The sequence below is a fragment of the Jaculus jaculus genome, chromosome 1 (genome assembly GCF_020740685.1).
Source record: "Jaculus jaculus isolate mJacJac1 chromosome 1, mJacJac1.mat.Y.cur, whole genome shotgun sequence".
NCBI classification, from domain to species: domain Eukaryota; kingdom Metazoa; phylum Chordata; class Mammalia; order Rodentia; family Dipodidae; genus Jaculus; species Jaculus jaculus.
Window position 1 is genome coordinate 128124975 of NC_059102.1, and position 21262 is coordinate 128146236.

General features: G+C 43.3%; 1 protein-coding gene and 1 pseudogene across 7 annotated transcripts in view; one reads left to right on the plus strand and one right to left on the minus strand.

Moving 5' to 3' along the window:
* Positions 1-2103: 2103 nt before the first annotated feature.
* The window catches only part of Gapvd1 (GTPase activating protein and VPS9 domains 1), a 131251-nt gene continuing 112092 nt past the window's right edge, over positions 2104-21262 (minus strand). For all 7 annotated transcript variants that reach the window (XM_045132920.1, XM_045132911.1, XM_045132916.1 and 4 more), the window contains 4 exons: positions 12576-12789; positions 10080-10152; positions 6600-6797; positions 2104-6030 (listed from right to left, as the gene is read on the minus strand). In XM_045132920.1, the coding sequence (XP_044988855.1) occupies positions 5890-6030; positions 6600-6797; positions 10080-10152; positions 12576-12789 (626 nt within the window). In that variant the 3' untranslated portion in view covers positions 2104-5889. The remainder of the gene's footprint in view (positions 6031-6599; positions 6798-10079; positions 10153-12575; positions 12790-21262) is intronic.
* LOC101598667 lies at positions 14911-17947 on the plus strand (annotated as a pseudogene).

Here is a 21262-nt window from a genome sequence, read left to right on the forward strand (position 1 = left end):
AATGCAGTTTTAAAAAAATAGGGCTGGAGAGATGGTTTAGAGGTTAAGGTGCATGCCTGAAAAGCCTAAGGACCCAGGTTCAATTCTCCAGGTCCCACATAAGCCAGATGCACATGGTGGCACATGCATCTAGAGTTCATTTGCAGTGGCTAGAGGCCTGGGCATGCCCATTCTCTCTCTCTTCCTCTCTCTCTGGTAACTGTAGGAGGATTGCTGTGACTTCAAAGCCAGCCTGAGACTCCATAGTGAATTCCAGGTCAGCCTGGGCTAGAATGAGACCCTAGCTTAAAATAAATAAATAAATAAATAAATAAATAAGCTGTTCAGGCCAAACTAGGAATAGAGATTTCTGAGATCCTCCCCCAGAACCTGACTCTGGTTACGATGGGGCAACAAAGACAAATCTTAGCAGTACCCCCAGGTGAACAATGCAGGGCAGGGCAGCAGCTTCTACTTTATGAATGCTGGACATCCTGAGATCTGACTCTCCTGGGAGTTAGAATCACTTAGAACACTTGTTTAAGAGTCTTAGTGTTGTTGGGCATGGTGGTTTACATCTATAATCCTAGCACTTGGGAATGGAGATAGGAGAACCAGGAGTTCAAAGACATCTTTGGTTTTACATATTGAATTAAGGCCAAGATTCCTGACACTGTCCCCTATGGATTCTGATATATTTCAACAAGAATACTAGAGTGCGGTGTGATGGTACATCCCTTTAACCCCAGCGCTTGGGAAATAGAGGTAGGAGGATCACTGTGACTTTCAGGTCAGCCTGGGCTAGACTAAGACCCTACCTCCAAAACAAACAAACAAACAAACAAAAAACCAGGAGAGTCTCAACAGGGAAGTTGGGGGAAAAATGGTGTAGCACCTAAAAATGGCATAATTCCTGGATTTCACCTCCAAAGATGACAATTCCTTTAGCCAGAGTGGGTCAAACCGGCTCTGGATATTGGGTTAACCAGGAACAGGAAACAGTAGTAGATGCATCTATCAATAGTCCTGGTTACAAACATTTTGTCAAGATTACAAACTAGAAGCTAAGACAATCTGAAGTGAACATGTCCTACTGTTAAAAACCACATTGAGTATTCTTCACAGAAACATAAAATGGCATGCTTTTCAGTCAACAATATGCTGAATTCCTAGACAGTTGATGGAAATAAGTTTCCCATGGTTTTCAAGTTTGTTGTCCAATGACTTGGGGCTGAGAACATTTTCTATTTCCCCACAAAATGTAGAATATGTTTTCCGGATCCTCTCAACCAGACATTTTCCAGTATGATTATTTGGCCAATGTTTTTAAAAGTCTATAGACCATATGTTCCTGCCCTGAACAGACGGAAAGGATTCTTCTGGAACAAAAGGACAAGCTCTTCACTGAATACTTCCACCTTTAGGTGGGCCATGTTTACAGCCAAGATGGTTCCTCTGCAGTATAGGCAGACCTTAGTTAGCATCCTTCTGGGAGATGTTCCAAAGCCACTGAGCTAGAGAAGAGGGCTGAGCAGGCCCAAACATGACAGGAGCTGGAGAGGAAGAAAACTCCAGTTTCAAGGGAGATAGAATTCTCTCAATTCTAGGCAAGTCATAGCACACTTTTTAATTCTGATCAGAGTGAATGAAAATCAAGCCCTAAGCCAGTTTTCAAATGTTTCTTCTTAAATGAAGGGTGTGTATCTGTACAGGACAGCAAGGGTGCCTGCCAAGCAAGCTAGGGCTCTTGTCTATCAGCAGCTTCCCTCCACTGGGATTCATAAAGGCATCCGTGAACACCATGATTAGGGGGCAACATAAAAGGTTGATGGAGAGCTACCAAGTATAGGGGTGAGGACAAGAAATGTATAAAAGCTGCTGGGTCATTCGACTTCCTTCCAGTACCACTTGGACACGTTTTTGCTTTGTTTTGCGCTAGGGTCTTATTATATTGCCTAGGCTGGCCTCAGACTTGCCGTCTTCCACAAGAGTGGGTGTCTACACACGCTTCACCTCTCAGCTGAGAGATGAGCGTGAACTCAGGGAGAACATCAGTGACATTCAAGAAGACAAGTACACTTGCAGAAATGCTTCTGATCACAGAACACATGATAGAGACATAAAGCCAGTAAAGGAAACTGCCTTCCTTTTAATCAGTTCACAGAAGGACACCATACAGTTATTTCATTGGGAAGCAGGACAGCTTTCCAGCCCACATACAAGATGGTGCGAGCTCATGGGCTGAGGCTTACATAAAGGTGTTGGAGGAAAGGCAGTACAAAGCTTCTTAACACAGGAGGTGCACATCAGACAAGACAGACAATTACCTCAGCTGATGCCCCACCATGGACAGTTACCTTGGCTGAGCTTGCAAGGCAAGAGGCCCTGCCCTGGGTCGTCTTCTCCCCAGCCCACCCTCGCAGCCGGCTCTGCTCCACACCATTCCTCCTGTGTTTTCATAGTGATAAAGCTACTCTGGGTCACCCTGCCTCTTGGGAACCTACATTCTAACGCACATGAAGTAATACTCATCTGATAAAGCTCTTAAGCTTTTAGCTTTTTATTATTCTTTTTTTTTTTTTTGAGACAAGGTCTCACTCTAACCAAGACTGGCCTCAAACTCATGACAATACTCCTGCCTTAGCTTTCCAAGTGCTTGAATTATAGGTATGAGCTACCATGCCTAGTTAGCTCCAGTGTTTTGGCATTCAAAGTATCCCAAATAGTCCATCACTGATACGTCTACTTGCTAAAACTGTCTTGAGCTCTGAGAAAACAGTTTCTAACACTCCCTCCTCAATTACAGCAACTGCAAGATCAACTCTAGGGATTTCAAAGACCTGAAAAGAGGGAAAAAGACTTTTCTGCAAAGAAACAAAATGGATGGAGAGTCAGAAGAGACTAGACTAACTCCCACACTCTAATGACACTAAGTTTCTATCACATCTATTCAACTCACTGAGTTCCAGCAGATGTGTTCCTAGCTTCCCTCTCCACACCCAGCCACACCCAAGGAAGACATTTAAAACTCCTGGTTGGCCTTCACTTGGCCCGAATGCAACTGCCAAGCTAACAACGCAAGGACAGTGTCCAGCTTAGCATGCAGATGGGCACAGGTTCTCAGGACAAGAACACAGCTCCCCACTGCTTGGGCCTGGATTTTCTTTGCTTAAGTACGTCAAGAACATGTATTTGTGAAGTCTTCCTTCAGTAAAGGCATCTAGGGACACAAGAGGAAAAAGACAACTGTAGATCACATTAATTTTCAATGCCCATAAAGCCCAATTCCCCTCCAACAGCCATATACCTATACCACAAGGCTTTCATAAACACATTTTTATAAAGAAATAGCAGAGGAAGTAATTACTGTAACCAAGATTTTACCTAAGGTAGAGAGAAAAAATAAAAACGTTTACCATTTACAAAGAGAAAAAAAAAAATCTTCAATCTGTATTCCTATTCCATCAAGAAGCAGAATGTTAACAGAAATATGCATGAACTTTCAGCAAACTGGGTCATGACCTCCACATTTAGTATCTACTAACTATAAAATTCCATGTAATAATTGGAGGCTACCAAATATTTCCCAAGGGAGGCTTTGCACTTTTGCACTAATCCTTCATGGAGAAAAAAAAGTGTTGAAGACCAGTAAGAAACATTTGAAGGACAACCATTCCTCTTTCTCAGAAAGACAAATCATTTTCTGTCTCACATGTGGTCACTGTCATACAGAGTTAACTCATTCCTGAATTTGGAAATACAAGGAATCCTATCATGAAATCTAACCAGTGATGGTTAATGCTGAAGTCCTCCCACCTCCTGATATGGTTTCCAAAGGGAAACATGACTATACCCCCGGAATAATATGGAGCTCCTCAATCTCTGAGTCCAAAAGTGTCACAATGCCAAATTCAACCTCCCCAGTGGTTTGGGCACTGTGAAGCCCTATTTTCTTTCTCCAGTGCAATTCTGCACCCCAAATCTGCTACCTTCTCCTCCACAGAAAAAAAAGGCCCTCATGCAATGCCCATATGTTCGTATTTATTTCCACAGTGATAATATGGAATATATTTAGAGAGAGAAAAATCTCTCATTGATTTGCAAGCTGTCCCATAACAGTGAATTCCAACTATTCAAAAGCCTTCTGTTGACTTAACATTTATTGACTCAGATACTGAAGTAAAGGAACTCCCATCTAGGTCTTGGAAGCCGTGTTCCTGTCTGTCTTGCAATGTGCTTATGGGGGGATGTGACTCTAGAACCCCTGCAGAGCTGACAATGACAGCCCAGGAAGCACATGACTGCACATGACTTCTTGACTTGATCTTCAAAAGGACATTCTGTAGGACTAGTTTAATTCTGAGCTCTCTCTAAAAGGCAGAAACCACATCCCATATTCCTGTGCAAATTACTATTTTAGTATTTTAAAATAAATGAGAAGACGTGGAAGGGTGAAGAAAATCCCGCTTCTTTTGGCATCAGGGGACAATGACCTCAGAAAGAGATGAACAGCAGATAGCTCTGTGTGCATCTGCTCAAGGCTATTTGTCACAGGTCCCTTAAAAACAACAACAACAACAAAAAAAAACAAGCTGAATATCCTGCAGCAACAAGGGACTCAAAGAATGGGACTGCAGCACTTGTCATAAAAGAGGCTAAGTGCTACATTTAGGAAGCATACACAGCTAAGCCAGTGGGTGATGGTGTGTGTGGAGGACTTGTGCTTGGAGCTCTGGTGCCTCCCCGGCCAGCTGCTCAGATACCAAAGCCCACTCTTGGCTGATCACTGATTACAATGCAAACCAAACTTCTAAACACATACTTTCTTTTTCTCAGAAGAGGGAAATAAAGGCACAAAAACCTGCCAAAATAGATTTTTTTCCATAAGAATAGTATGGTTAAAATAGTTTAACACTAGTAAAACGTGTATCACTAGAGCAGACAATACAAATTAGTTCTTAAAAAATGACATTCACTGAATTCCTGGTCTGTGCATTCAATGTGAATAATCATCTAAAATATATTACAATGAAAGGTTCGTAAGGAGCTCTGTCTGGGGTTCCTACAGCATACTCGGGGTTTCGGATGAGAAGTACCACATTGAAGTCAGACGTGTACTGCTCTTCTTATGTAACATCCAGGAGTGAGTCTGACTCCTGCGTGCAGGCTCACAGGTGCCCATGGGGATAAATGCCTATGTGACTTCCTCTCCTTGTCAAACTCCATACATGGAGAGTTCACCAAACTGTATTACATGTTAATAAATATTTCTGGGTTTGTTCTTAAGCTCAGCTTAAATTCTGTCAAGGAAACCATCTCACAAGAGGGTATGTCATGACCTACTATCAGCAACTGTCTTTGTTTATTAGAATCTGAAGATGTCCATATTACATCAAATATAAATATATATGATATTTACATTTCCTTCTCAGCTTCTGAACTCAGGTGAGTGTATTTATAGAGCATGCCATAAATGCACCACTGCCAGGGTCCTCAGTGCCACTGGTTCCTTCCTCCCTCAGCTGCATATAGATTAGGCAGCATCTTAAAAGAGGTGTATTGTTCTTTTTAAAATGAAAAGAAAGAACTGGGTATCCATGAATGGAGATCTGAAAATTTACTAAGAGATTCTGTTCTATTTTTAAATATTTCAAAATGCCTGAAAATCGTGGTCCCTTTTTGCAGTGTTACTCTCTACTTGGAGATGAAAGATGCAACTCAGAGAGGAAAAGAACCCAAAGAAAAGAACCTGCTTGTTAGCGCATTCATCTGTTTAGTAAAGATCTGTTTAAAATGTCTGACTGCTGTACAGTACTCTACAAATCAATCCTTAGATGTCAAAGCAGCCGCTGCATCTCAGCGATGTCTGCCCGACTAACAGTCTGCTGCCGAGGTGGGCCTGCGTCTTCGTCACTTGCGGTCATCGATGGTTTTAATGAATTCCACTGCTGCTGTGAACTGCATCCACCAGTAGGATTCCTCTCCAGACAGACAGCTGGCATAGAAGCTACTGATGTACTGCACGGTGGACAACAGACAGGGTGGGTTTGCCTACAAAATTGAAAATGAGGAAGAGCCAGTTACTTGGGGGCTATGCTCTGCCAGATCTACCCCGGGATCTGCTCTTCAAGTGATGCTCTGTGAAAAGACACAGCAATCCCAGACTGCCTCCTGGAACAACAGCTACTATGAATAGCAACAATATACTGAAAGAGCAGCCCAGTTCTAAACCTGGATGGACTATCTACAGTCCATCTATCTTGGCAAATCATTTATCTTATTGGTCCCTAATCTCTGTGGACTTACTCAACATCCTAAGACTCCAGAAAGTTAGATAAGTAAATAAATGCTATAGGCAAATTGAGTTAAGCCTGGTAAATCCAGGTAGAACCAGATGCAAAAGAAAAACTGGAAGAAGGTTTTTCTGACTTTATGTGGATGGCTGAGGAACTGAACTGGGGCCTTCAGGCTTTGCAAGCAAGTGCCTTCAACTGCTGAGCCATCTTTCCAGCTTCCAAGAGAACAAATTTTGACATTAGACAGCTCAAAGACTTAGACGGAAGCCCAGGGGTCTAACCTCCATGGGAAGCCCTGTACATTGATACTGGAGAGAGACCCACCTTTATTAACACGAACACCAGCACAGGAACAAAGTCATCTGCCCCTGGGACAGAATCCTCGTTGGCCAGGCTTAGCAGGTTCATGATAGTGGAGCACATCCGCAGGATGCACTGCACCTTGTCCCGGGGGGTCTTGTACGCACTGATGGTCCTGATTTCTGACTGAGCAGATGGCCATGGGGCCTCACGGAGATACACCTATAGCAAGATGGTAAACAACATGCAGACCATGAATGCAACGGCCACCCAAGCAGCAGCCACCTCAGCTTCCCCGCCAGGGGCTGCTTCTTGCTTTCTTCAGTGAGATCATACTGTGATTCCTTCCCCTCCCACTCAAGATGAAGGCTTTCCTTTTTTTTTTTCCTTCAATATTTTATTCTTTATTTATTGGAGAGAGAGAGAGAGACAGGCAGATAGAGAGAATGGGCACGCCAGAGCCTCCAGCCACTGCAGATGAACTCCAGGAACCACCATGTGCATCTGCTTACATGGTTGGGGGAACAGAACCTGGATCCTTAGGCTTTTTAGGCAAGTGCCTTAACCACTAAGCCATCTCTCCAGCTTGAAGACTTTCCTTTTAAACTTCAAAAATTGTTTTGCACTGGGCATGGTGGTGCATACCTTTAATCCCAGCACTCGGGAGGCAGAGGTAGGAGGATCACCGTGAGTTTGAGGCCACCCTGAGACTGCACAGTGAATTCTAGGTCAGCCTAATGAGACCCTACCTCAAAAAAAAAACTGAAAACAAAAATTGTTTTGCATTTTATAATAGAGAAAGCCAGACATCCATTCATGAAGAAAGAGCATATAATAACATAAAACCTAGAATTCATAAAATTACAAATTATTGTACTTACTAAATGGCTAAAATGAAACTTTTATTTAGCGAATTCCAAAAACACAAACACGCTACTAAAAGAAGATAATTTAAAAATTAGTATGGGGCATGGAGATAGCTCAGACTGTGAAGTGCTTGCCATACAAATGTGAGGGCCTGAATTTGGATCCCTTGCACCCATATAAAAGCAGGAACAGCAGTGTGTGCCTGTAATCTCAGCAGTGGGGAGAACAGGAGGATCCCTGGGGCTTGCTGGCTAGTTAATCTCATTAAATTGGTGAGTGCCAGGTTCAGTAAGAGACCTTGTCTCAAAAAATAAGGTGGAGGGGCTGGGGAGATGGCTTAGCAGTTAAGGTGCTTGCCTGCAAAGCCTATGGACCCAGGTTCAATCCCCCAGAGCCCATGTAAGCCATGATGGTGTATGCACTGGCATGACCATTCCCTATCTCTCTCTCAAATAAATAAACGTATTTTAAAAAATAAGGTGGAAACAACAACAAAGCAGCTGGGTGTGGTGGTACATGCCTTTAATCCCAGGCTGAGGTAGGAGGATCACTGTGAGTCTGAGGTCAGCCTGGGCTACAGTGAAACCCTACTTCAAAACACCAAAATTGCCAGGCATGGCACTCGGGAGGCAGAGGCAGGAGGATCGCTATGAGTTTGAGGCCACCCTGAGACTCCATAGTTAAGTCCAGGTTAGCCTAAGCCAGAGTGAGACCCTACCTTGAACACCCCCCCAAAAAAAACCCATAATAATAAATAAATAAATAAGGTGGAAAGTGACTGAGGAAGACACTTGACATTTGCCTCTGGCCTCCACATACATGGGCATAGTTGTGTACATGCACCTACGTACCACACATAAGCAAAACAAAAACTATTTATTCATTACTATGCACCCTTGCTGCAGCAGTTCTAGAAAGGGAGAGGGACAGATTCAAAGCTAGGCATGGTGGCACACACCTGCAATCCTAACGTCTATGAGGTGGAGGCAAGAGGTTCAAGGTCAACACTGGCTACATAACTAGTCTGAAGCCAGCGTGGCTATATAAGGCTCTGCTTCAAAACACTGAAACCACATAGACCACCACTACAATAAACTCCTACACTTCAAAGAAAACTAAACTTTATGCTATTATCTAATGGCCCATTATGAGGAGTTTAATAAACATCCAGAAAGCTTAAATAGCTGTTTCTTTAAGAGATAAATGTAAAGAGAGTATGTCAGGTAAAAACACTGGTATCAATAACTAAAATATGTGCTGGAACAATGGCTTAGTGGTTAAAGGTGCTTGTTTAAAGCCTGATGGTTCAGGTTCATTCCCCAGTACCCAGATACACAAAAGTGGTACATGTGTCTGGAGGCCCTAGAGCACCCACATTCATTCATTTTCTCTCTTTCTCCCTTCTCCCTCCGCCCATCTCCCCCTCAAATTAAATAATTTTTTTGAGTAACTAAAAGGTAAACTGAGGCCATGTCAGATTTTTGTCATTTCTTTCAGAACAACAATGCTCATACTCTATGAAGTGCCACTCGCATCCCCCCTTTTAATTTTTATTTTTTGTATGTGTGCGTGGTGGTTTGATTCAGGTGGCCCCCATTAACCTTGTTGTTCTGAATGCTAGGTCCACAGCTAATGGCAATTTGGGAATTAACACCTCCTGGAGGCAGGGTATTGTTGGTGGCACGCTTATGGGTGTTATAGCCAACTTTCACTTGCCAGTGTTTGGCACACTCTTCTGTTGCTGTTGTCCACTTGATGTGGGCCAGGCGGTGATATCCACCCTCCGCTCATGCCACCATTTTCCCCTGCCATCATGGAGCTTCCGTCTGTAAGCCAAAATAAACCTTTTTTTTTCCCCCCCACAAGCTGCTCTTGGTCGGGTGTTTTCTGCCAACTATGTGAACCTGACTGCAACAGTGTATGAAATATGGTGGTGGTGGTGGTGGTGGTGGTGGTGGTGGTGGTGGTGGTGGTGGTGGTGTGTGTGTGTGTGTGTGTGTGACGGTGTGTAGGGTATGTGCACATGCCTGTGGCAGGAGGTGCTTGTCTGCAGTGGCCAGAGCAGAACGTTGGGTGTCCTGCTCCATGGCTCTTCTGCCCGTTCTTGTTTGAGCCAGTGTCTCTTACTGATACTGGAGCATGCTGCTTTTCACTAGCCTGGGAAAGTCCCTGGTCTCTGCTCTCCTTTAGGGATTGGGGTTACAGGCACAAATGTGGTTCTGGAGATTTGAACTCAGGCGTGTTCAGGCCCTCATGCTTGTGCAGAAAGCACTTAACTCTTGAGCCGTCTCTCTAGCCCACAACCCCTTTAATGGAGTAGCTATGCAGAAACCAGGCTAACGGAGTGCCGAGGCAGAAGAACACTATGCCCGAGTACAGAGCTGGGCCAGAAGCTGTGCCTGGACACAGAGTGGCTCTGAAGAAGGAATCTTCTGCCAGCTCTCCCTCCTTTCCTCTCCTGAGGTCCCTTTCCATGCCAGAAGCACTCTCAGGAACATGACACTTAAACTGAAGAACACATCTGGGGAAAGGGTGTTTTCTACTTCATGGTACTCTGGTGCCCTGACAAGAGAGTAACATGTCAAGTACATGATGCAGCTTTGGTAAGCACTACCCACAATACATAAACTGTCTTACCTCTGGAATCTGAAGAGCTCTGTGGTTTGCAGTCACGACTTTAGACAATCTCTGGATATGCTCATGAAGAACCCTGAAAAATGCCCCAAAATACATATGTAAGTACACACTTCAGAAAATAAGGTACACAGCCATCATAGACTTAATTCAAAACACTTAAAACATTCTAGACTTATATCCAGGTAGAGATTACAATGATAGCTGAGACTCTCCACCTTATGTATTCTCTCTTGTCAAAAAGGTTCCTGTTAGGTACTAGGGGTGTAGCTCAGTGGTAAAGTACTTGTCTAGAATGCTCAAGGCCCTGGGTTCAATTCTCAATCCCTACCCCCAACTCAAGCAAAAAGCTCATATTACCTGGTCAAGGTGAACAGCACATGTAATCCTTAGCACTGGGAAGGCTGAAGCAGGATTACCATGAATTCAAGATTAGCCTGGACTACATAGTGAGTTTGAGGCTAGCCTGAACTACATAACAAGACACTATCTTAAAATTAAAAAAAAAAAAAAAAGCTCATATTTAAAGCTGGGTGTGGCAGTGCACAGCTGTAGCTCCAGGTCTCAAAAAGCTAAAGAAGGAAAAGAACTAGCTCAGGACCATCAAGACCAATGCCACACTAGACTACATAACAAGACCACCTCACAAAGGCTCATCTTTAGGATTTGCCTAGAAAGCCAAGGCAGAGTGGGGAAGCTATTCTTCTAGACTAGGACAGTGTTCTCAGCCAGAGAGCAGAGGAGCCGGGCATGGTGGCGCATGTCTTTAATCCCAGCACCTGGGAGGAAAAAGTAGGAGGATGCCATGAATCCAAGGCCACCCTGAGAATACAGAGTGAATTCCAGGTCAGCGTGGGCTACAGAGAGACCCTACCTCAAAAAAACAAAACAAAAAAAACAACAGAGGAGCCCTTAGCTTGGACATATTATTCAGTAAAGCAGAAGAAAATGTAGAGGGGAAAGTGAGAGGCAGTAAGTGGGCTCCAGAGGCAGCTTTTGTAGACAAAGATGACAAGGATTCAAAAGGGAAAGGATTTGCCTCAGGAGCAGGAGCTAAATCTGGCCTCCTGACTTCTAGTGTCCTTTCCAGACACACCCTGGAAAGCCTGCAGAAATGAATGGAGAAGTAGGAGTAAACTGCCCTGCAGCAAACACAGCTTCAATGTTCCAACTCCTTATCCCATGCCTGATGTCTTGGAGAGGAAATGGCCCCACGTGAGTAGGCAACCTCTGATACTATGAACATGTGAGGGGAGGCAAGCTAGAACAATCCTACCACCCATTTCACAGGAAAGTGAACTCTCTTAATGCACAGCCTCTTTGAATTTCTGAAGGGCAGGGTGCAGCTCAATGGCAAAGCACTTGCTGAGCATGCATGAAACCCTGGGTTCCATTCCAACACCAATAACACACACACACACACACACACACACACACACGCACCCAAAGACAAAAAACAACAAAAAAACACTTTACATAAAGCACTGAGAACCCTCCCTGAGATCCTGTTAGATGAACTCCTGAGGATCCCATACAGTCAGGCACCATCAGTGCTGGAAAACATGGTGACAATGCAACATACTCTAAGTAGAAACAGGATTGAGAAACAAGAAGGGGAAAAACAGCAATGTTAAATTCTCTGTATTCTCAATACCCTAAAATAACCGTAATAACCAGTCCAGATTTTTTCAGGTTTACTTGTTTTGTTTTGTATTCTGAGGCAAGGTCTCACTGCATGCTAGTGACTGTCCTGCCTCAGCGTCCCAAGAGTTAACACGTGACACTTCTGGATTACTAAGTATTTGTTAAAGTATTGGGGCGGGGGGAGTCCAACCCAGGGCCTTTTCTACTCTACCACCGATCTACATCCCCAGCTCTTAGGCTCTATTTTTTGAAACTGCTTTATTGAGACATTACTCAAATTTCATACAATTCTGAATAGTTACTGCTATGTAAATATATGTTTTGTTTTGTTTTTTTCAAGGTAGGGTTTCACTCTGGTCTAGGCTGACCTGGAATTCACTCTTTAGTCTCAGGGTGACTTTGAACTCACAGTGATCCTCCTACCTCTGCCTCCCCAGTACTGGGATTAAAGGCATGTACCACCACACCTGGCTTTATATGACTTTTTATTCCAATATATAATGAGCACACTCATATTAGAAGCACTATAGTTGATGCTATGACATGGTAGTGAATAAGTCATGCTTCAGTAATGATCAAATAATAAGCAAGAATTAATTAGAAAGAGAGAGAAGGCAGAAAACAGTGTCTGAGGCAGAGCATACAGCAGTGCCTTCCAGATAGATCTCATTAACCCATATTACTTACCTCCTGCCTGACTTTCCACAGCCCTGAAAAGTAGGTGTTACCATTCTTTCTGACTGTACTGCTCTGGTGGGTGACAATGGTAACCCTTTCCCATCAGATTCTAAAGTACAATATAGCCTGATACATCTCATACAGTCCAATATAGGCACTCCGCATGGAAGTACTCACTGGTCACGCAGTATGTCCCCATCCTGGTTAGGGTAGAAAGCGAGCTTGAAGATCCGATTCATCACACTGCGCTCAATGGCCAGCTGAGCGTCCTGGAGCTGCTCCTCACTAGCATTCTGCCAGATGACATCCTGAGCCATCGCACCATAAAGGAATTGTAGAAAATCTTCTACCTGAGCAGTTTTATCATCAGCTGCTGTGAGTTTCTGAAAGTCTCCAATTAAAAAACAACAGATTTTAAAGTATGCTACAGAAATAACATGAAAGTACACCTTTTTTTTTTTCCCAGGTAGGGTCTTGCTTTAGCCCAGGCTGACCTGGAATTCACTATGCAGTGTCAGGCTGGCCTCGAACTCACAGCAACCCTCATATCACTGCCTCCCAAGTGCTAGGAATAAAGGTGTGTGCTACTGTGCCCAGCTACAGTACACCTTTCTTATCCTTAGTTCCATTTTCCAGTTTGTTATTCTTATCCAAAAGTATTAAATGCAGAAACTGTAGAAATAAACAACTGATAGGTTTGAAACTATACTCTTCTGAAGAGCATGAACAGACCTGGGGTCGTTCACTCCAGCCAGCCAGGACATGAAGCATCCCTTTGTCAAGCACATCCACATGCCACAGGCCACCTGCCCGTCAGTCACTTAAGAGTTTGGTACCATGCAGTTTCAGGATTCCACTGGGGAGTCTTGGAACCTCTCATGGAGAAGGTGAGAACTAATCTATAGAAATCAATTTAATTTGATCCTAAGATCAAAAGGTCTGGGTATAGTCTATTTTACGAGGTTATGCAACCAAGCCATTAATAGCAGGAGGAATATGCAACAAAGATGTGACAAATACATAAACAGGATCTGGGGAATAGAGCTCAGTGGTAGTGCTTGCTGAGCATACACAAAGACCTGGGTTCTATCTCTAACATCCCTCTTCCTGGGCCACCCAAAAAGAAGTATACAAAAATGTAAGTACAAGAGGTTTGTTATAAAAATGTGTACAATTTTTAAAAACTGTGTGAATCAAAGATGGACATGGTGGGGGCTGGAAAAATGGCTTAGTGGTTAAGATGCTTGCCAGCAAAGCCAAAGGATCCAGGTTCAATTCCCCAATACCCATGTAAAGCCAGATGCACAAAATGGCACAAGTGTTTGGAGTTCGTTTGCAGTGGCTGGAAGCCCTGGTGCACCCATTCTCTCTCTATATATATCTGCCTGCTTGCTTCTCTCTCTCTGGCAAATAAATAAAATATTTTTCAAAAAGATGAACATGGAGCTGGGCATGGTGGCACATGCTTTTAATCCCAGCAATTGGGAGGCAGAGGTAGGAGGAGCACCATGAGTTCAAGGCCACCCTGAGACTACATAGTGAATTCCAGGTCAGCCTGAACTAGAGTGAGACCCTACCTCAAAAAAAAACAAAAAAAAAACAAAAACAAAAACAGATGAACATAGTGATACATGCCTGTAATCCCAGCAAGTTGGAGGCCAGCTTGGACTCTAATATGAAATCCTCTCTCAAACTAGGAATGTAGGTCTGCTAGAGTGCTTGCATAGCATGCTGAAAGTTGAATACCACATAACAATCTGGAGTGGCACTTGCCTGTAATGCTAGCACTTGGGAGACCAAGGCAAGAGGATCAGGAGTTTAAGGACAACTTTGGCTACATGAGACCCTGACTCAAAAAAAAAATGGGGTGGGAGTTGGGCATGGTGACGCTCGCCTTTAATCCCAGCACTTAGGAGGCAGAGGTAGAAGGATTGCCATGAGTTCAAGGCCACCCTGAGACTCCATAGTGAATTCCAGGTCAGCCTGGACTAGAGTGAGACCCTACCTTGAAAAACCAAAAAAAAGTGGGGGGGGAGCTGTAGAGATGGCTTAGCGGTAAAGACACCTGCCTGTGAAGCCTACGAATTCACGTTCGAATCTCAATGTACCATTTAAGCCAGATGTACTAACGCAAGCACACAATGTCACACATGTGCACAAGGGGGTGCACATGTCTGGAGTTCATTTGCAGCAGCTGAAGTCCCTGGTATACCCATTCTCTTTCTCAGTGCCCAGCTCAGTGCCCAGCTAGGGAAGGCACCCAGGCATGCCGAGTGGGGAAGGGAACGCAGCCCGGCCAGCTCCATGTCGGTCAGCAGCGCGGTGCTGCGGCCTTGGCGGAGGACTACCGCCGCCTGGAGGGCCGCTCTCCCCACACCCTGCGTGCGCGGCAGGCCGGCCTTCAGGAGTGCAGGTGGGCTGCGGAGATGGAGTGATAGGGAAGATGTTTGTGGATTTTCCTGTGGGATCAGAGGCCACAACTGTTGTACCCAGAGAACACGTTTAACAGCAGGGATGGATGAACAGGCTCTCTTAGGGCTAAATCCAAATGCTGACTCAGACTTCAGACAAAGGGCCCTAGCCTATTTTGAGCAGTTAAAGGTTTCCCCAGATGTCTGGCAGGTGTGCGCAGAAGCTCTAGCACAGAGAACATACAGTGATGATTACATAAAGTTTTTCTGCTTTCAAGTATTAGAACATCAAGTTAAATACAAATATTCAGAACTAACCTCTGTTCAACAACAGCTAATTAGGGAGACACTGATATCGTGGCTTCACGCTCAGATGCTGAATCCCCAACCAGAGAAGACTTTTATAAGAAATAAAGCAGCCCAAGTCTTCGCCTTGCTTTTTTTTTTTTTTTCCCCCGAGGTAGGGTTTCACTCTGGTCCAGGCTGACCTTGAATTCACTATGGAATCTCAGGGTAGCCTCGAACTCATGGTGATCCTCCTATCTCTGCCTCCCAAGTGCTGGGATTAAAGGCGTGCACCATCATGCCCGGCTTTCGCCTTGCTTTTTGTTACAGAATATCTCACTAAATGGCCCAAGTTTTTTTTTGACATTCTCTCAGTTGTAGACCTAAACCCTAAGGGAGTAGATTTGTACCTCCGAATCCTCATGACCATTGATTCTGAGTTGGTGGATCGTGATGTGGTCCATCCATCAGAGGAGGCTCGTAGGAATACTTTGATAAAACATACTATGAGGGAACAGTGCATTCCAAATCTGGTGGAATTGTGGTACCAAATCTTACAAAATTATCAGTATACAAATTCAGAAGTGACATGTCAGTGCCTTGAAGTAGCTGGAACTTATGTCTCTTGGATAGATTTATCCCTTATAGCCAATGAGAGGTTTATAAATATGCTGCTAGTCATATGTCAGTAGAAGTTCTACGGGAGGAAGCATGTGACTGCTTATTTGAAATTGTAAATAAAGGAATGGACCCTATTGATAAAATAAAGCTAGTAGAGTCCTTGTGTCAAGTATTACAGACTGCTGGGATTTTCAGCATTGACCAGGAAGAAGATGTGGAATTCCTGGCAAGATTTTCTAAGCTGGTAAATGGAATGAGACAGTCATTGATAGTTAGCTGGACTAAATTAATTAAGAATGGAGATATCAATAATGCTCAAGAGGCACTCCAGGCTATCGAGACAAAAGTGGCACTTATGTTACAGCTGCTAGTTCATGAGGATGATGACATTTCTTCTAACATTATTGGGTTTTGTTATGATTATCTTCATATTTTGAAACAGCTTACAGTGCTCTCAGATCAGCAAAGAGCTAATGTAGAGGCAATCATGTTGGCCGTCATGAAAAAAACTGACTTACGATGAAGAATATAACTTTGAAAATGAGGATGAAGATGAAGCCATGTTTGTAGAATATAGAAAACAACTAAAGTTACTGTTGGACAGACTTGCTCGTTTCACCAGAGTTACTGCTGGCTTCTGTTTGCAGAGTTTTTAGTGCCACACTGCAGAACTGGCAGACTACACGGTTTATGGAAGTGGAAGTAGCAATAAGATTGCTGTATATGTTGGCAGAAGCTCTTCCAGTGTCCCATGGTGCTCACTTCTCAGGTGATGTTTCAAAAGCTAGTGCTTTGCAGGATATGATGCGAACTTTGGTAACATCAAGCGTTAGTTCCTATCAGCATACATCTGTGACAGTGGATTTCTTTGAAACTGTTGTTAGATATTAAAAGTTTTTCACAGTTGAACCTCAACACATTCCGTGTGTATTAATGGCTTTCCTGGATCACAGGGGTCTGCGGCATTCTAGTGCTAAATTCCGGAGCAGAACTGCCTACTTATTTTCTAGATTTGTCAAATCTCTCAATAAACAAATGAATCCTTTCAATGAGGATATTTTGAATAGAATACAAGATTTTTTAACCCTTTCTCCACCTGAGAATGGTTACCAGTCCTTATTGAGTAGCGATGATCAGCTGGAGCGCTGATTGTTAATAGTGAATACCCAGCAGAAAGGAAGCAAGGATTAATGAGGAATCTGTTGACTCCACTAATGGAAAAGTTTAAAATTCTGTTGGAAAAACTGATGCTGGCACAAGATGAAGAAAGACAAGCATCTCTTGCAGATTGCCTCAACCATGCTGTTGGATTTGCCAGTCGGACCAGCAAAGCTTTCAGCAACAAGCAGACTGTGAAACAGTGTGGCTGCCCCAAAGTTTATCTGGACTGTTTGCAGATGTTCCTGCCGGCCCTCAGTTGTCCCTTACAAAAGGATATTCTTAGAAGTGGAGTTCACACATTCCTTCATCGAATGATTATTTGCCTTGAGGAAGAAGTTCTTCCATTCATCCCATCTGCCTCAGAACACATGCTCAAAGACTGTGAAGCAAAAGACCTCCAGGAATTCATTCCACTAATCAACCAGATTACAGACAAATTTAAGATTCAGGTATCCTCATTTCTACAACACATGTTCATGGCCCTGCTTCATGCAATTTTTGAAGTTCTGCTCCGGCCAGCAGAAGACAATGACCAGTCTGCAGCATTAGAGAAGCAGATGTTGCAGAGGAGCTATTTTGCCTTTCTGCAGACTGTCACTGGCAGCGGAATGAGCGAAGTTATCCCAAATCAAGGTGCAGAGAACGTAGAACGAGTGCTGGTTACCGTCATCCAAGGAGCAGTTGAGTACCCAGATCCTACTGCCCAGAAAACATGCATCATCATCCTCTCAAAGCTTGTGGAGCTCTGGGGAGGTAAAGATGGACCAGTGGGATTTGCTGATTTTGTTTATAAGCACATTGTCCCTGCATGTTTCCTAGAGCCTTTAAAACAAACCTTTGACCTGGCAGATGCACAAACAGTATTGGCACTTCCTGAATGCGCCGAGACACTGAAAACGATTCATCTCAGACGGGGTCCAGAATGTGTTCAGTATCTCCAACAAGAATACCTGCGTCTTTACAAGTGGCTCCAAAAATAATTCAGGAGTTCTGTCAAGCACTTCAGCAGCCTGATGCTTAAGTTTTTAAAAATTACCTAAAGGTATTCTTCCAGAGAGCAAAGCCCTAAGAACTGGAGTTCCTTGTGCCTATTTCCTGATCAAGAATTCCAGTTAATTTATAAAGAAACAGGTTGACGTGTGCCATCCTCACTCATCCTTTTAACATTGTTCTGAGCTTGTTGCAGTGTATGTATGGGGATTTTTCTATAAAATGGGTGTGAATTGCCCCTAATTCAGGTATGTGACAACAAGAAAAGTTGCTTGCATGCCAACTCAAATTGTTCTGTATACAAATGCTGTTAAAGACACAGCAGAGCTATCCTAGTACCTTAATTTTCTTTATTTGAAACTTTAAGACCTTTATAAAAATTATAGCAGTAGAAAACTGTAAAAACAAATGGGCCCAAATATATAATATCCTCTTCAGTTTTTAAAATAAACTACACATATTCAAACTGCAAGAAAAATGTAGTTTTCATTTATTTTTAACTTTTTAATCTTTTTTTATTTTTAGAGAGAGATAGAGGGAGAGAGAAAACTGGTGTACCAGGGCCTCAGCCACTGAAATCAAACTCCAGATGCTTGCACCACCTACTGAGCATTTGCAGTCTTGTGACTGCCTTACCTTTGGCCATCTGGCTTACATAAGATCTGGAGAGTTGAACATGGCTCCTCAGGCTTCCCAGGCAAGCACCCTTATCCATTAAGTGATCTCTCCAGCCCTGTTTTTATTTTTTAAAGTTATTTATCTATTATTTGTCTCTCTCTAGCTCAGGCTGACCTCTAATTCACTATGTAGTCTCAGCATAACCTCAAACTCAGTGATCCTCCTACCTTTGCCTCCTGAGTACTGGGATTAAAAGTGTAAGCCACCACATCCAGGTACTTTTTAATTTTTAAAATATATTTGAGTTTGTTTATTATTGTTTTATTTATTTATTTTTGGTTTTTTGAGGTAGGATCTCACTTTAGCCCAGGCTGACCTAGAATTCACTATGTAGTGTCATGGTGGCCTCAAACTCACCTACCTCTGCCTCCCTAGTGCTGGGATTGAAGGTGTGCACCACCACACCCAGAGTTTGTTTATTTTTATAGTGATTATGGACTGAACCTAGCACCTCATGAATGTTATGTTATAGCTACCACTGAGCTATAACCTCAGTCCATTTTTTTTTGTTTATTTTTATTTATTTATTTGAGAGTGACAGAGAAAGAGGCAGATAGAGAATGGGTGTGCCAGGGCCTCCAGCCACTGCAGAGGAACTCCAGATGCATGTGCCACTTTGTGCATCTGGCTTAACTAGATCCTGGGGAATCAAGCCTTGAACCAGGGTCCTTAGGCTTCATAGGCAAGCGCCCAACTGCTAAGCCTCTCTCCAGCTCCTCAGTCCATTTTTTAAAAAAAATATTTTATTTATTTATTTATTTATTTATTAGCACACAGTGAGAAGAGACATAGAGAGAATGGTGTGCCAGGGCCTCCAGCTGCTGCAAATGAACTCCAGATGCATGCATCACTTCGTGAATCTGGCTTTATGTGGGTACTGGAGAATTGAAAGTGGGTCATTAGGCTTTGCAAGCAAGCACCTTAACTGCTAAGCCAACTCTCCAATCCCTCAGTCCATTTTTACCTTTAATTTTTTTTTTCAGTTTTTTCTAAGTAGGGTCTCACTCTTACCCAAGATGATCTGGAACTCACTCTAGTCTGAGGCTGGCCTCAAACTCATAGTGATCCTCCTGACTCTGCTTCCTGAGTGTTGGGATTATAGGCATGTGCCACCATGCCTGGCTTCCCTTTAATTTTAAAACAAGAGTCTCACTACATTGTCCATGCTGGCCTGAACTCACTATAAAGCTCAGGCAAGCCTTGAAATTGTGATAATTCTAATGTTTGTCTCCTAAACAGCTGGAATTACAGGGCTGCATCACTAGGCTCTTCCTCTTTCCCTACATTCTTTCTTCTTTCATTCATTCTACCCTCCCTTCTTTCCTCCCTTCATCCCTCCCTTCTTTTCTTCATTCTTCTCTCTCTTTCTTTTTCTCCTTAAGAAAGTTCTGATTTTGTAGCCCAATATGGCTTAAATTAACAATCCTCCTGCCTCAGCTTCCCAAGTGTTGGGATTATAAGTATGTAGCCATAACACTCAGCTTCCAAGTTTAAGAACTAGGTATTTGTCAGGCACGGTGGTGCATACCTTTAATCCTAGCACTCAGGAGGCAGAGGTAGCAGGACTGCTGTGAATTCAAGGCCAGCCTAAGACTACATTGTGAATTCCAGGCCAGAGCAAGACCCTACCATGATAAACCAAAATAAAAAAATTCAAAAACAAAAATCTAGGCATTTAAGAAATGTTCTGGGGGTAGCTAGAGAGATGTCTCAGTGGTTAAAGGCACTTGTTTGCAAAGCCTGACAGTCAGGTTTGATTCCCCATACCCATGTAAAACCTGATGCACAAAACACCACATGTGTCTGGAACTTGTTTGCAGCATCAGGAGGCCCTGATGTACACATTCTCTCCCTCCCTCCCTCTCATTCTAATAAATAAATAAAAATACTTAAGAGCCACGCATGGTGGCACGTGCCTTTAATCCCAGCACTCAGGAGGCAGAGGTAGGGGGATTGCTATGAGTTCAAGGCCACCCTGAGACTCCATAGTGAATTCCAGGTCATCCTAGGCTAGAGTGAGACCCTACAACAAAAAAAAATTTTTTTACAAGCCAGGCATGGTGGTGGTTCATGCTTTTAATTCCAGCACTCGGGAGGCAGAAGTAGGAGGATCACTGTGAGTTTGAGGCCAACCTGGAACTAAAAAGTGAATTCCGGGTCAGCCTAGTCTACAGTGAGACCCTACCTTGAAAAATCAAGATAAAGAAAATAAAAATACTAAAAAGAAGAAGAAATATCATAGGGGCTAAGGAGACAGCTCTGTGGCTAAATAAGCTTGTTCCCCATGCCTGCTGACTGGAGTTCTGATCCCCAGCACCCATGTACATCTGGACACAAAGTAGCATACATTGTCTGTAATCCAGATGCACCTATGACAATGGGAGGTAGAGTCAGAAGAATTCTGAAGCTTGCAGGCCAGTTAAGGGGCTGGCTTGTGAAGCCTAAGGACCCAGGACCCTGGACCCAGGTTTGATTCCCCAGTACCTATGTAATGTCAGATGCACAAAGTGGCGCATGCCTCTGGAGTTCATTTGCAATGGTTAGAGGCCAGGCATGCCCATTCTCTCTCTCTCAAATAATAAATAAATAAAATTATTTTAAACCAATAACAAAGAACTATTCTAAGGCATTAAGTACTTCCATAAATTAGTAAAGCAAAACAAAACAAAATTTCCAATCATATATGGTTGAAGAAAGGCTTCATCAAAAGGTACTTAG